This window comes from Macaca fascicularis, chromosome 15, assembly GCF_037993035.2.
Source record: "Macaca fascicularis isolate 582-1 chromosome 15, T2T-MFA8v1.1".
In the NCBI taxonomy this organism is placed as follows: Eukaryota; Metazoa; Chordata; class Mammalia; order Primates; family Cercopithecidae; genus Macaca; species Macaca fascicularis.
In genome coordinates, this window is record NC_088389.1 from 47,563,772 (window position 1) to 47,577,807 (window position 14,036).

At 38.9% G+C, this 14,036-nt stretch overlaps 1 protein-coding gene and 1 non-coding gene across 2 annotated transcripts in view; both read left to right on the plus strand.

Annotated features, from left to right (window-relative positions):
- SVEP1 (sushi, von Willebrand factor type A, EGF and pentraxin domain containing 1) overlaps window positions 1–14,036 on the plus strand; it is a 224,166-nt gene that overhangs the window by 26,298 nt on the left and 183,832 nt on the right. The window contains exons 2-3 of the mRNA XM_045373613.3: window positions 3,204–3,459; window positions 7,000–7,176. Of these exons, the coding sequence (XP_045229548.2) occupies window positions 3,204–3,459; window positions 7,000–7,176 (433 nt within the window). The remainder of the gene's footprint in view (window positions 1–3,203; window positions 3,460–6,999; window positions 7,177–14,036) is intronic.
- Window positions 13,006–13,109, plus strand: LOC123569340 (U6 spliceosomal RNA). Its single transcript, XR_006692968.1, has one exon. It is a non-coding gene; the product is annotated as a U6 spliceosomal RNA (small nuclear RNA).

Consider the following 14,036-nt stretch of genomic DNA (forward strand, 5'->3'; position numbering starts at 1 on the left):
GTCTCTCAAGCACTGCATTTTTGAAAACAAAGTCACGTTGAGAAATATTACCTCTTCCCTTCCTCCCTGTAGTTGACTTGAAGCTCTGGGACTTGGGACTTGGGCAAAGTTACAGCAAAGGAAGAGAGATTCACCTCTCAGCTCTGACACGTCCTGTGCTCCCATCCTCTGAGATGCCCAGTTGTTTCATCAATAGTCATGATGATCTTTGTTGGTCATCCGCATGTCTATTGGTTAGTTTTATCACCTTTGATGCAGCTATCTCCTGGGGCTTCCAGGATCTCTTCCCATGGATATTGCCCGAGAGAGACACATCTCTTGTTGGCTCACGAGGTCTATGGTGTCATCTGCTGCCGTACCTTTATTATTGCAAGACTCCTTCAAGAGTCTTAAAATTGCATTGACTCTCTCTCTGCTACACCTCTCTGGAATACATAAGCTTCATCAGGTGCCCTCTCCTTCACCACCCATTAGAGTAGTTTTACTCTATTGCAGGGGGCCCCAACACCCAGGCTGTGGACTGATGCTGATCCATGACCTGTTAGGAACTGGGCCACACAACAGGAGTGAGCAGTGGGCAAGCGAGCATTACCACCTGAGCTCTGCCTCCTGTCAGATCAGCGGCAGCATTAGATTCTCATAGGAGCATGAACACTATTGTGAACTGTATGCGAGGGATCTAAATTGTGCGCTCCTTATGAGAATCTAATGCCTAATGATCTGTCACTGTCTCCCATCACCCCCAGATGGGACCATCTAGTTGTGGGAAAACAAATTCAGTGCTCCAACTGATTCTACGTTATAGTGACTTGTATAATTATTTTATTTTATATTATAATGTAAAAATAATAGAAATAAAATGCATAATAAATATAATGTGCTTGAATCATCCTGAAACTGTCCTCCAGCCCCATCCCAGTTCGTGGAAAAATTGTCTTCCAGGAAACTGGTCGCAGATGCCAAAAAGGTTGGGGACTGGCTGGACGTGGTGGCTCCTGCGGCAGGGCATGGTGGCTCACGCCTGTAATGCCAGCACTTTGGGAGACTGAGGCAGGTGGATCACAAGGTCAGGAGATCAAGACCATCCTGGCCAAAATAGTGAAACTTTGTTTCTACTGAAAATAAAAAAATTAGCCGGGCGTGGTGGTATGAGCCTGTAGTCCCAGCTACTCAGGAGGCTAAGGCAGGAGAATAGCTTGAACTTGGGAGGCAGAGGTTTCAGTGAGCCAAGATCACACCACTGCACTACAGCCTGGGCAACAGATTGAGACTCTGACTCAAAAAAAAAAAAAAAAAAAGGTTGGGTACCACTGCTCTATTGTCCCGTCATTGGGACCAAGGGCACTTCTTTAGGATATACCACCATCTCAGATATCCAGATGGAAAGAGGACCTGGGGACCTCTGGGTCTAAAGGGAGGCTTGTCAATCATCTCTTCTTCTGTGACAGAGTTAGGGGTATGGAGAGAGTGTGGAGAGTTCAGGGTCTCACAGCAACATCTCACATTTCTTACTCTCCCCTAACTCTTTCCCTCTTCCTCTCCTCAGAGGTTTTTTCTTCTCTAGAGTGGAAAAATTTCACACTTACCAAGCATTCATTCCAAATCTTCCTGTCATTCATCAAGAGGGCAGCTTTTTAAACTTTAAGAGCCAAGAATTTCAAGAGTGTTGATTGGGCCCCTTGGTGTGAGTATTTGGGGAATGTCTCCGGTAACGTCCCGAATGCTACTCTGTCGCAGAAGCCACCCTCTGTGCCTGTCTTTGGTGTGATCCCATCTGTGCGATTTTCCTTGATCTCATTTGGTTTTTGAGAAGGAGTGTGGTGAAGTGTTTGAATACCCCTTCTCTAACTGCTGGCTTTCCAGATATTTCTGGAGGCATTGTTAGTTTCGCTTAATTTTCCTTAAATTCAGGTTTAACAGCTTTAGCTTTGATTCACAAACACTAACTAAATTTAGGTAATAATTATTGAATTGCAATCAATACCCACTGATTATATACTAATGAAGATTGCTTTCTACAGACATGAATCTCATAGTCTGAGAATCTGGATCTTATAGTGAGTCTGCACCCTAAAGTGAATTGTATCAAACATTTAAAAAATCACAGTATCTCCTTTTCACTTTAACACAACGTAGGATGCAACTGTCACTCTTCCTGCCTACCTTCTGAAAAACATGCAGTGTTTATTGAATTCTTGCCTAATAAACATTAAGTTCTTTTTAAAAAATTAATTTATTTTTTAACGGGAATTTTTTCTAAGAACTTACCAGAAAATATACCCTGGTGCTTCTTTATCTTTTCTACCCATCTGTAGTGAAAAGCAACAACAGCAAATTGAATTAAATGCGAGATTCACCACTGGAGTTCTTGTGCCTTTATGGTCTGGTGTTACAAAGCATCAATGGCAATATATAAATGTCTTTTTAAAAGTTTTCATTTTCTAAAAATTCTATCTGTAGAGAAGGAAGAGCATATATCATTGTAAAACAGAATTCACTTGTCCTAAAATAATAAAGTCCCAGTGTCAGATTTAGTGAATCAGTATTTCTGGATACCACCAAAACTAGCTGTTTTTATGCTAGTACTGGGTGGTCCAAAAAGACGAAGTATTGAATCAATTCTACGTTTTTTGGAGGAGCAGTGGAAAAACAAATATAGGAAACAGGTCAGCCATTATTGACTCTGGAAAAGACATATTCTGTTAAATTTCCTTCCCTTTAGGATTTTAGCGTATGATTGTGCAGTGGTTTGGATACAGATAGATAGATAAAGATAGATAGATAGATAGATAGATAGATAGATAGATAGATAGATAGATAATTTGTGGAATTTGGACTCAGATTTGGTTCATATTTTGAGAGCCTGAGAATCAATAAAAATCATGTAATACTAAGTGATAATATTGATTAAAAATTCATTCCATAAGTGTTTGTTGTACTTCATTAGCAAGCTCCATCAGCAGTGATGATGATGATGATGATGATAGTTTTTAAATGCTTTTGAGGTTTGTTGTGGCTCTGTGAGAAGACCATTGTAGGCTCTCATCAGGGCCTATTTCTGTTTTACTCTCTGACTAGGGCTTCCATCCCTCATGCCTGTGAAATACTGACGATCTTTGCAAGTACTGCCTTACATAAGAAGAGAAGCACACAGTAGGGCAAGACAGTACAAATTCATACTAACTTTCCCCATTTCATTACAGCAAATTCTTCTTCATGCTAGAGAAAACTCAACAAAAGTTGTATTTCTCATTACTGATGGATATTCCAATGGGGGAGACCCTAGACCAATTGCGGCATCACTGCGAGATTCAGGAGTGGAGATCTTCACTTTTGGCATATGGCAAGGGAACATTCGAGAGCTGAATGACATGGCTTCCACCCCAAAGGAGGAGCACTGTTACCTGCTACACAGTTTTGAAGAATTTGAGGCTTTAGCTCGCCGAGCATTGCATGAAGGTAATGGAAACCTAATGGCATCACAAAGGTACTTTTAAATGAGGTTTTCTTCCCTCACTGCTTGAAACCCACAGGAGGGTAATATCAAACCCTCACAAGGTCTTTGCTGAATATGATGCCCATGTGTCCTTTGGGCATCATGAAATGTGCTAAACTTCACAGAGATAACATTCTGACCCTGCAACAAGAGAGGTCCTTTTGTTTTTTTCTTAGCAGCTGTTATGTGTTTTCACTAAAATATCCATATGCTCCCACCTTAGAATCAATGGAATAATTTAGGTGTGTTTTGAGGCCACACACAGAGTGGGAAGCCTTGACTTAGATCTCTTTACAGTTATCTGGACAGAGGAAGTAAACATTCAGAGACATGCTCAGTGAAACTCACCAGAATGTTTCCAGAAATACACATGAAGATATAGGAACAATAAATACTTAACACGTACTTCTTGCCCTGACAATTTGAAGATAAATATGCTTATGTAAAAACTTAAGAGCATTAACCCTAAAAGGGAAGAAAATCAGCAAATGCATCATTATTAGAGCTTTTTGTGCATCACTCATAATTTAATTATAAATTTTAATTTATCAATTATATCATAATTATACATTATATTAAGTTAGCTATGTAATTTAAGCTAAACTTCCTATTAGAATATAGGTTTATGTCTTAGTGAGCTAGGAGAAGAAAACACAGACTAGGAAGAGATCACAGAAAATCTAGCCTCAGATTAAAGTGATGTGGCAAATTAGGCTTGATCCTTGCAGGTATCCGTGTTAAAGAATCGGTTTGAGGGGAAAACCATGGCAACATGAGTTCTAGGAAATTAGTGATGTTCATAATAGGTAGGTTAGCTCTACTGGAGTTTCTTTTTAAAAAAAAAGTAATAAAGATGGTGTCTTGCTATGTTGCTCAGGCTGGTCTCAAACTCCTGGGCTCAAGCAGTTCTCCCACCTGGGCCTCCCAAAGTGCTAGAATTATAGACATGAGCCACCATGCTTAAAGCAAAAAAGATTGATCTCTCTGAGGGATGATGCTAGCCAAAGTTTTTGGAGGCTAGGATTTTAGTGAAGTGAGCAAGGACTTAGGACAGGGCTTAGAAGCAGCAAGAAACTGAGTATGGGAAATAAAGTATGGATTTGGGTTTAAACAGGTTTAGATTTAAGTTCTGGGCCTGCAACTTAATGAAATCTAATTTTTAACAACTAAGCCTTAAAAATCCAGAATGTCTGGATTTAAATCCCAATTTTGTTACCTACTAGCTGAGTTTTTTTGTTTTTTTGTTTGTTTTGTTTTTACGTATCATTTATCTTTTATATTCCTTAGGTTTCTTGTAAATAGAATAGGAAATGAGAATAGTACCTACTTCATAGAATTATTACAAGGATTAAATGGGTTAATACATATAAAGTGATGAGAAAGTTCCTGATGGCTTATTATACTCAGCACTCAATAAACTGTCTACTATTACTGATATTTATTATTTCTTAACATAAATTATTATTTGTTATTAATTACCCTAGGCAATTTATTTAACAACTATGAACTTCAATTTTTCTCTCCATTAAGAATGGAAAATATTATTATATGTATCACAGAGGTTTTCAGGAGGATTAAATAAAATATTTACAACATCACCAATATAGTATCTAGCACACGGAAGAAGTTCAGTAACTGACTACCTTTGTTTCTCTTTTTCTCCAAGGAAAGTGATATGTTAAGTGGGAAAACAGGGGGGTTGCAGTTGGAGATAGTGGGTGTTGCCAGATGGGATTATGAAATTATGAGTGCTATCAATAAATTTCAACTCCTGTCATCCCTCTGTCTTCTAGGACTGGGGACTTCTGTCCTGATGGAAGTTGACCCAGAAAACTAGGGTCAACAACGAAAGGGTTTTGGTTGCCATAATGCAATAAGGTTTTAGAAGACACCACATTTATTACACTAAACTAATATCTAAAATGTGTAATACTTTAGTTGAGTTTCTAGGTTTAGTAAGTAAAACCCTGTTTTTACTGGAAAGACATGATCAGATGAAAGGAAATGAGCCTCGTTTCCCCTGCCTCTGTGTTCTCTGTAGCTACTTTCAATTTTGATGGATCCACTTTGGGTTTCACTACTGTTCATGTTTCTGGCCATTCTCAATAGACATAGGTTATAGAATAATAACTTTCCCCGTTTGTACCTCCTCCACTTATCTCCCTTTCAGACCTGAATACTAGTACACTAGTCTTGACAGCTATGTTTTTCTCTTCTTCTCACCCTTTTTGAGACAGGGTCTCATTCTGTCACACAGGCTGTAGTGCAGTGGTGTGATCACAGCTCACTGCAGCCTCCACCTCCCAGGCTCAAGGGATCCTCCACCTCAGTCTTCCAAGTATCTGGGACAACAGGCGTGTACCACCATGCCCAGCTAATTTTTTTTTAATTGTTATTGTTTTTGTAGAGACAGGGTCTCACTATGTTACCTAGGTTGGACAACTAGGTTTTCCTTGCTCCCTGACTTGCTTTACTGCCAAAGAAACCTGTAGTCCAGTGTCTCAGAGCTAAGTCCTGGGGGCCTGTGTTACAGATCTTTTACCTACACCACAGTCTATTGGAAGGAGCTCACCAGGGTACCTGGTTGCGCTGGGTTCTTTCCGTTGGGGCTGTAGTCTTCCCTTTGCTTTGCCCCTATCTAGATGAGACAGATGTTCTATATTTGAGTTTACCACCAATCTCCTTCCCAGGTGTCCAATTGCAGCCCATGTGTCTTGCTGGAACTTCACTTAAATTCCTACTATGAGCCCATCATATCTGGGCTTAGAGCCCCATGGACCTAGTATTGGAATTTAGTCTACAACTTTCAAACTTCTTGAAAAGGATAAAGGACATACTGTTTGTCTGATTTTAGGCCATCCATTCTGGGTCAATCATATTCAACCTTACCCCACCCTGTCGAGTCACTTTCTAAACAGGTCTGCCTGAGTTATTGCATTTCCAGGATGCTTCACTTCAGAGCACAGCTCAAGTAATAAGAATGGTCTTTATTTACCTACTCAAATACCATAGAAGTGATGGTGTTTATTCCGAAGTTGGTGGCTCACAATTAACATCTTTGTGCAGTGATCAGGATGGTGGCTTTGTTTCTCATTGGAACAAGGATTTGGGGAATCTGGTTGCTGGGGCCTGACCTCACCCAGAGGCAGTGGAATGCCGCTGCTTTGGAAGCCGGGGGAATGACCTGCAGAACTGACTGCACTGCTTCCTGCAGCATCTGGAGATTCCTCACTAAAGTACTTAATTTCTGCCTGACCCTGCATGGCCTTGAGAACTTATGATGAGGTCCCAGACTGGAATAACTTAACTGGCTGCAATGAATTCCCAGAGTGCGCTAGTAGAAATAACACACATTCATATTTGGGTGGGAGCAGGAAGCAGTTGGGAATTAGACGGATATGGAAAGATATTTTCTCCAGCTTGCACTTAAATTTTAATGACTAGAGAATGTAACATTCAACTGTGACGCATTTTTTTATCGCTCTCTGTCATGTTATTTGTAGATTTACCTTCTGGGAGTTTTATTCAAGATGACATGGTCCACTGCTCATATCTTTGTGACGAAGGCAAGGACTGCTGTGACCGAATGGCAAGCTGCAAGTGTGGGACACACACAGGCCATTTTGAGTGCATCTGTGAAAAGGGGTATTATGGGAAAGGTCTGCAGTATGAATGCACAGGTGAGTCTCCAGTCTATGTATAACAGTGTCTGTTGCTGTGTGACAAATGATTCTAAAATGCAATGGCTGTAAGGAATACATGCTTGTTATTGCTCATAAGTGTGTGGGGTCAGTGGGGCAGCTCTTGGGGCTTCAGCTGTGCTGACTCATTTATTTGCTGTCAGTGGTGAGGTGAGTAGGCTGCTGGCTGATCTCAGCTGGATTCTCTTATGTGTTTGGGTGTCTGACAATAGTCTGATCTAAAATGGCTTTGTCTAGGACAACAAGGCTGTCCTTTATGCTCCATCAGACTAGCCCAGGCTTGTTCAGGTGGGGACGGCAGGGTTCCAAGAAGAAGAATGGAGACTTGTAAGGCCCCTTGAAGCCTAGGTTCAGAACTGGGAGGAGAAAGATTTGAAGTCTTTGTAATTAGTCTAATAAAACAGCCAAATCTGTCCTCTAGGCACATAAACCAAAATATGCCTCAGTGTCTCTATGAGATCAAAACCAGTGGAATTCTTGCCACCATGCCACATGTAACTGGCAAGATTGTCACACACAAAAAAATGCATCGTTCACTTGATGGCTTTTTAAACTCTTCAGGAGCCTCCACCAAAGTGCATCAGAAAGTTCTAAAACTGCCATCACTTCAAAATGGAATTGGAATGGCTATTATCAAAAAGACAGAAAATTACAAATGATGGCAAGGATGGAGAGAAAGAGGAACTCTTAAACACTGTTGGTGGGAATGTGAATTAGCATAGCCATTATGGAAAACAATATGGAGGTTCCTCAAAAAATTAAAAAGAGAACTACCATATGATCCAGCAATCCCACTACTGGGCAGATATTCAAAGGAAAGGAAATCAGTATGTCAAAGAGACATCTGCACATCCATGTTTCTTGTGCCACTATTCACAATAGCCAAGATACGGAATCAACCTCAGGGTCTATTCAATGGAAGAACAGATAAAGACAATGTGGTCTGTATACACAATGGAAGACTACTCAGCCATAAAAAAAGAATGAAATCCTGTCATTCTTGGCAACATGGATGAGTCTGGAGTGGTTAAGTGAAATAAGTCAGGCACAGAAAGACAAATACCACATGTTCTCACTCATATGTGGAAATTTTTAAGAGTTGATCTCACAGAAGTAGAAAAGAAAAGAGTGCTTACTAGAGGCTGGGAATGGTAGGAGGTATGGGGGATGGAGAGATGTTGGGTAAAAGATACAAAATTACTACTAGATAGGAGAAATAAGTTATAATGTTCTGTAACACTGTAGGGTGACTATAGTTAACAATAATTTATTGTACATCTTCAAATAGCTAGAAGAGAGGATTTCGAATGTTCCCAACACAAAGAAATGATAATTGAGGTGACAGATATGGTCATTGTCATAATATGACCATTACACATTATATACATATTTTTAAAATATACTGTACCCTATGCATATGGATAGTTATTATACATCAATTAAAAAATAATAATGAATGGGATTTACTTCATTGACATTCCCTCTCTAGGTTTTCTTATAAGAAGATCTTTATATTTTTATATCTTATTAGAGAGGCAAGAAGGGAAACTTAGGAATCTTGTGCTCTACATTATATTTTAAGAAAATCTAATATTTTGAAGTAGTACATAGTTTTTCTGTGTTGAATAGCATTTGTTGGATCTTTTTTTTACCTAAAGAGCAACTTTTGTTTATAGTTTGCAGTTCTTTCATGATTTGCTGTTTAGGAAAACTGTATTCCCATGGAAATTAACACCCACAAGGAAAATTTAGGAAAGCTAGGTTTCCTGTACTTTGTACCATGTGGTCATTCATTGCTTGTTTCATGTGAACATTATTTTATTCTGGCATTTTGTAGATGGGTCTGCTCTCCACACAGAAATGAGTTTCTCTGTCTGAAAGGTTCTCTCTTCTTTTCTCCTTTCTTTTTTCCTTCTTCTTTCCCTCTTCCCTTGGGACATTTCCTCTTGTGTCTTTCTTTTACTCTTTTTTATTCTTGTTGCCTCTCATCTCCTTTCCCTTAATTTTTCCTGCTTCCTCTGGCCTTGATCCCAGCTGGCAGAAACCTCCTTCCTGGGTCCAACCATCCATGCTCACCCAGCAGAATCACTCCTTTCTTGGCCCTGCTCCCACCCCACTCAGCAGGACTTCTCACTTAAGCAGAAAAAGGGTGGGGGGTTGGGAGGGGATCAGCTCAACTGCCTCTGAGTTGGCAAAGTGCCTCCCCTTGTTTTTCCTTCCCTTTGAATCTTCCCACACTCTCATCAACAGCCCAGCTTGGCACTCTCTCCAACCCCCCTTCCTTACTCCCCCATCCTAGCCCACCAAACCCAGGCCGAAGAGCTCATTTTCCTTGCTGGATGCTGTAGTCAGCATGTCTGCTTTCCGTGTGGTCCTAGACTGAACTACTCCTTGCCAGCCAGCCACTGGCCTGTGGCTGCCTACAGCCTCAGCCACTCTGTGCTGTGTCTCTTGCTGTTCCACAGCACTAGAACTTTGCATCCCAGGGGACAAGCAGCAGGAAGAAAGAAGGGGCAGTTCACAAAACCACTGCCCCCAGTTACCCAAGTAGCCTTGTCTACTACCAGTAACACATTACAGGATGAAAGGCGCAGCAGTCCGTGAAATGTATGTAGTTGGGTGGGCCTGTCATTAGTGCATCAGTAGAGGGGATTGGAGCACTTCTGCTGTTGGTTCTAGCCAAGAACACCAGGCACATAAGGATTAGTTTATCCATCCCTGCCCTTAAATTAGTAAGCCTTAGCTTACTGATACTCAGTGATGCTTTCTTACATACAAGGTTTAAATTATATAGAGTTGCATCAACACAAATTTTCATACGGTCATCTTCAATATTTCTAAGAGATTAGGAAAAGTGGAACTGGAACTCCAAGAGGTGCCTGTGTCTTTGTGTAGCTGTAGGAGGCAGTACTGATCACTGGCTTCTCTGGAATAGTAGGAGCTAAGAGAAAAGAAATTATATCATTCCTATGGCATGAAGGACTCATGACCAGACTCTCCTTTCAGAAAGGCAGAAAGAAATCTTAGCTATACGTCATCCAGGACCAAAAACCTGGAAGCAGCGAGCCCCTTTAAAATCCATTTGGTAAATAAATGATGAGGATGTTCTCTACACCAAGTCTGCTGCTAGGCATGAGGTAGGTATTTAATAGTGAGGAGACAGATATGGTCACTCCCTTCTTGGGACTTACAGTCTACTGCAAAAATCAGTTTGTAATTGCTAATAATGTTATGTGTTATTAAATTTTATTTTAAAATGCCCATAGTATGAAGAACAGATGACACAGAAGTTTCAAATTAGACAGCTGAGATCTGAAGGATGACTAGACCATAGCTGTTTTATTACTTAAGGAGAGGACGTTAAATTTCATTCTGAATAGTTGGAATTCTGAGTATTTATCCTCATTGCAGAAACAATGCCTTTCAGAAGGAAATCATTCCTTTTTAGATCCAGAAGTAACCCTAGAGATTATCTGCTCTAAACCCCTCATTCTACAAGAGGAAATTGAGGCCTCAGGAAAGATGAGTATGTTGCTCAAGATAACACATCCAACCATCAGCAGAACCCCGGGAAGAACCCCAGACACTTTTCTCTAAGTCCTATATTATTTTCAAGATATCACACTGCTGTTTTCCCCCATGTTTGAAAATAACATCTTATATACATTGCTTCTCAGAGACAACAGACACTGAACTGTGTTCAAAATGTTTCACAACACAGACAGAGCTGGCTTAAATTCAGCCTCTGCCAATTACAAACCACATGGCTATGAGCAACTTAATTTCTTCTGTTCCGAGTTTTTCTGTAAAATGGGCTTAAATTATAGTATAATTTTGTACATGTATACATGCATATATATGCATGTCTATGGACATAGATATATGTCAATGTAATATGTAGGTATCTATGTATATAGATATATGTAGATATGTATATAGATTGCATGTGTGTATGTGTATGCAAAACTGGTTGGGTTAATAGAGAATATACTTAGAATACATAGGATGGTATGTAGCATATCAATTCTCAACCAGGGGTGGATTTTATTATTAACCATTATTTTGAGATAATATAAATGTCATGAGAAAGCTAAAGAATGAGCATTAAGATAATTACTTCAAGTATTAAGTAAGTGACAACCATGTATCTTATGAATTCTGTTATAGGCTAGACTAGGAGTATTATGCTATGCATTCATCAGTGCATACTGGTGCACAGGCCTTGCACCTAGCAAAGAGCTCTTGCACCTGCTAAAGGTGGAATACACTTTTAATCTGATGAGTATCCAGTGAAAAGCAAGAATATTAGATGGGAGAAAGCAGAGGAATAATGTGCCATAGAATGTTGAAGAAAGCAGACGTTATTAAGCTTCAAGTCAATGACAAGTTTAAAAAATAATAATAAATTAAGACAAAAAGTAGAGGTTATTTGCCTTGATTAGGATAAGGACAGATGCTGAGACGAGTTATATTTGTTAGTTTCATGGACAAGTAGAATATTAGAAATGGCCATAAGGGTTTTTCCCCATCATTCATTCGAAAGATGAGGAAATCCCATCCCATCATCATATAGTAAATTTGTGACAGAGCTGAAGTAGAATTAAGGTCTCTCAATTTCCAGGCCAAGGCTATCTCACAGGGTACCCTTGAGACCAAAGAAAGCTGACCATCATGATATTACTGTGGTCTTCTCTTTCTTTCTCATTGTTCTGGGAGATTGGTGGTCTGGGTTAACTTTGTCTTCTAATAATGACCTCTCAAATCTGTGGCCGAGGCAGTGGCTTCCCTTGAAATGAATGCCACTGTCACAGTTAGCAGCTACTTCATGGAGAAGATCCTGATGCACAAAAAAGATTATAATAATTGTAGATCTGTTCCATGTCATGAAAATCTTAACTTGAATACAAGTCCTTGTTACAGGTACTTGTTAGAAATCACTGACAAGTAATAGTCTGTCAAAGAGTTCGGTTTTATAATACATGATATATTTGAACTGGTTTATAATTTCTCTTGACTCAAAACTTCAATGAATTAGTTTCAGATTAATCATGTGCTTTTATCTGGTGGTCTTGTCGTTCTTGTTCTTTTATCTTGATGTTACATTACTCCTTAAGAAACCAGAAATGGAGAAAAACAGGAATACTGGATATCAATACTTTTCTTGTGGTAAATCAATCAATGTTTTACAAAAGTGTTGGCATTTTGCTGTGTTTTCTTTAAAAAGAAAACCGTACATAACTCAGTTTCATTTACTGCAAATATTTTGGATGATTCAGGAATGCAGGTCTGGTATTTTAACACCACATAATTAGATTTAGAGGATGGAGAAAATATTATTCTGGGTTTAGTTATTAAACTTCAGCTAAGGGAATAGTATTGCAAAACTGTGGATCTAATGAAAAGAAGGTGTTACTTACATTTCTACTTCTGTTACTAGTATGACTTTCTTCATCCTTTATCTTTCACCTAGGCATTTGGATACTGAGGATGAGGATGATGATGATGATAGCAATAACTGATATTAATAATAGTAGTAGCTAATATTAAATAGTGCTTACTATATGCCAGACAGTTTTCTAAGCATTGATTATATTAACTCACATAATCTTTACAATAACTCTCTGGAGTATTTTTTCATTTATAGATAAGGTAACTAAAAGTCTGAGAACTTAAGCAATTTGTCCAGGGGTCATACAGCTAATAAAGCTGGGATATGAGCTCGAGTTTTCTGGCTGCACAATCTGTAGTCTAACCATAGGGATAGAAATTTAACAAACAGACTCACAATTAAGAATATAATTTTTATGCTTGCATTGGCAGCAGATATGCTAAAATTGGAATGATACAGGGAAAATTAGCATGGCCCCTCTTGCAAGGGTGACTAGCAAATTCATGAAGCATTTTTTATTTAAATATGTATTTAAATTTAAATACGTTTATATGTATATTTAAATATATATATACTTTCAAAATCTGTTAAGTATTAGTTTGTCCCTTATAATATCATCAATATTTATTATCAATATTTGATCATTTTAAACTTTCAAAGTAGCATCTTCATATTGTTCAACATAATACTCAGAAAGAAAAGAACAGAATGAGTTATATAAAATTTAAATCTGGTCATACTGTACTCTATTTAATGTTTTTGAATTATGACCCACTCATACAATAAAGTTCAGGCTCCTTTGCATGGTATAAAGGCTTTGCATGACTTGACCTCTCCTTTATTCTTTGAGCTGAGAGCTTGAACTTGTTCTAGTTTTCTGCAGCTCTTACGCTATTTCATTCCTTGGATCTTTCTTCATGCTTTTTCTGGCTCCCTTTCCCATCACACCTAGCTATTGTCTTTGTTCCTACTTCATAAATGTTGCTAACAGGCAGTGACTTTCTAATTCATTTGGTGTCCCCACTGCTTGTCTTCAGAGCCCGTAATAAGTAAGTGCTCAAGAAAAAGGATGTCAGTAAGAAGCAAACTTTAATAACCGAATTTTAAATGGAACAGAACTCATTACTGAAATCTTAGGCAATTGCAAGATTTTCACATTTGCCTTGAGCACCACAAGATTCCTAGCACAAAGGTGCTAGGTAAGAAATCTTAAAAATGCTTTTAATTTATTTAAAACCAAAATATTTACATTTGATTAACCTTTGCTAACAACAAATCAAATAAACCATGTGGTTGCTTTCCTAGATTAGTCATTTTAAGATGCACAGATCATCAAATCACACTGAGAGTAGTCGGTGAACTCTTGTAAATCCAAGCAGTTGCTTGGATTTCTGAATTTCCCCTGGAGGAATTTGAGAGACACAAAGTATAGAGACAACAGGCATCTTGA